Genomic DNA, 2,180 nt, shown 5'->3' on the forward strand with positions numbered 1-2,180 from the left:
AACACTGCTCAGAATCTGAGAAACTAATGTGACTCCATTTTTAAAAAATAAATAAATAGTTTTGAATAACCAATAAAAAAATAAATAAATAAAAGAAGGAAAAAAATTTATACTAAAAAAAAAAATAAATAAATAAATAAATAACAGCAGCTTCTACCTCAAGGCATGTCCTAAGGAAGAGGGAATGACCCCTGTCCTTGGAAAAACCCACAGAGCACATACCCACCCTGCTGAGTTGTTTGTCTGTAAATAACAGGAGAGGTCTGCAGCACCAGGTGTCCCTGACTCAGTTAGGCTAGGTGAGGACCCATAGCAACCCCCCTGCAACCTCCAATCAGCATGAGACAAGGAAAATATCTGGGATGCCAGATGGCCCCCAAGTAGTTTTTGGTGGTTGATAACATGTTGGGGGATACGTTCGTTAGCTTACTCCTTTCTGCCCGGGGACGCCGCCGAGAAAGCATCGTTAAAGTCTGTCTTCCTGCTGCCGTCATGTCGAAATCAGAGTCCCCTAAAGAGCCCGAACAGCTGCGGAAGCTATTCATCAGAGGGCTGAGCTTTGAAACAACTGATGAGAGTCTGAGAAGCCATTTTGAGCAATGGGGAACACTCACGGATTGTGTGGTAATGAGAGATCCAAACACCAAGCGCTCCAGAGGCTTTGGGTTTGTCACTTACGCCACTGTGGAGGAAGTGGATGCAGCCATGAATGCAAGACCACACAAAGTGGATGGTAGAGTTGTGGAACCAAAGAGAGCTGTCTCACGAGAAGATTCTCAAAGACCAGGGGCCCACTTAACTGTGAAAAAGATCTTTGTTGGTGGCATTAAAGAAGACACTGAAGAACATCACCTACGAGATTATTTTGAACAGTATGGGAAAATTGAAGTTATTGAAATCATGACTGACCGAGGCAGTGGAAAGAAAAGGGGCTTTGCTTTTGTAACTTTTGATGACCATGACTCTGTGGATAAGATTGTCATTCAGAAATACCATACTGTGAATGGCCACAACTGTGAAGTGAGGAAAGCCCTGTCAAAGCAAGAGATGGCTAGTGCCTCATCTAGCCAAAGAGGTCGAAGTGGTTCTGGAAACTTCGGTGGTGGTCGTGGAGGTGGTTTTGGTGGAAATGACAATTTCAGTCGTGGAGGGAACTTCAGTGGTCGTGGTGGCTTTGGTGGCAGTCGTGGTGGTGGTGGATATGGTGGCAGCGGGGATGTCTACAATGGATTTGGTAATGATGGAAGCAATTTTGGAGGTGGTGGAAGCTACAATGATTTTGGCAGTTACAACAATCAGTCATCAAATTTTGGACCCATGAAGGGTGGAAACTTTGGAGGCAGAAGCTCTGGACCTTACGGTGGTGGAGGCCAATATTTTGCCAAACCACGAAACCAAGGTGGCTATGGCGGTTCCAGCAGCAGCAGTAGCTATGGCAGTGGCAGAAGGTTTTAATACTGCCAGGAAACAAAGCTTAGCAGGAGAGGAGAGCCAGAGAAGTGACCGGGAAGCTACAGGTTACAACAGATTTGTGAACTCAGCCAAGCACAGTGGTGGCAGGGCCTAGCTGCTACAAAGAAGACATGGTTTAGACAATACTCATGTGTATGGGCAAAAAAACTCGAGGACTGTATTTGTGACTAATTGTATAACAGGTTATTTTAGTTTCTGTTCTGTGGAAAGTGTAAAGCATTCCAACAAAGGGTTTTAATGTAGACTTTTTTTTTTTTTTTGCACCCATGCTGTTGATTGCTAAATGTAATAGTCTGATCATGACGCTGAATAAATGTGTCTTTTTTTAAAAAAAAAAAAAAAAACAAACATGTTGGGAAACCATGTAGTTTAGCACATACATCCCTCGACCTAAACCAATCAGTTTGAAAGACCCCAGCCCAGCAACCTTAGGCTTAGTTACAAAATTATTAGGGCACGTCACAAACCTGCAGACAATGTGTTTTTCAGATAATCAGTTAAGTGTGACCGATTGAAAAGGGAAAAAAACAGGTTGGTTGGGAAAGAGCAGAAAAACAGATTCCAGGGCATGCCTGAATAAACAGGGGCTAATAAGCAGGAACAGAAAAATCAGAGTGCTCATATGTAACTGTCATGTGGTGTAATTCCAGGAACATAAAATAAAAAATAACTTTACCCTTTAGGTAACCTATATGCTGGGTTCAAAA

At 42.9% G+C, this 2,180-nt stretch overlaps 1 protein-coding gene across 1 annotated transcript; it reads left to right on the forward strand.

The window, feature by feature from the left end:
* Window positions 1-414: 414 nt before the first annotated feature.
* On the forward strand, window positions 415-1,587 carry LOC143397896 (heterogeneous nuclear ribonucleoprotein A1). The gene has a single exon (XM_077105973.1). It carries the CDS (start codon window positions 493-495, stop codon window positions 1,453-1,455), a length of 963 nt encoding a protein of 320 aa, XP_076962088.1. The 5' UTR covers window positions 415-492; the 3' UTR covers window positions 1,456-1,587.
* Window positions 1,588-2,180: the final 593 nt, after the last annotated feature.

The sequence above is a fragment of the Callospermophilus lateralis genome, chromosome 19, assembly GCF_048772815.1.
Source record: "Callospermophilus lateralis isolate mCalLat2 chromosome 19, mCalLat2.hap1, whole genome shotgun sequence".
Classification (NCBI taxonomy): domain Eukaryota; kingdom Metazoa; phylum Chordata; class Mammalia; order Rodentia; family Sciuridae; genus Callospermophilus; species Callospermophilus lateralis.

Bases quoted from the DNA above. Each gene is read 5' to 3' on its own strand.
- LOC143397896 (XM_077105973.1), top strand. From the start codon at position 493: ATGTCGAAATCAGAGTCCCCTAAAGAGCCCGAACAGCTGCGGAAGCTA.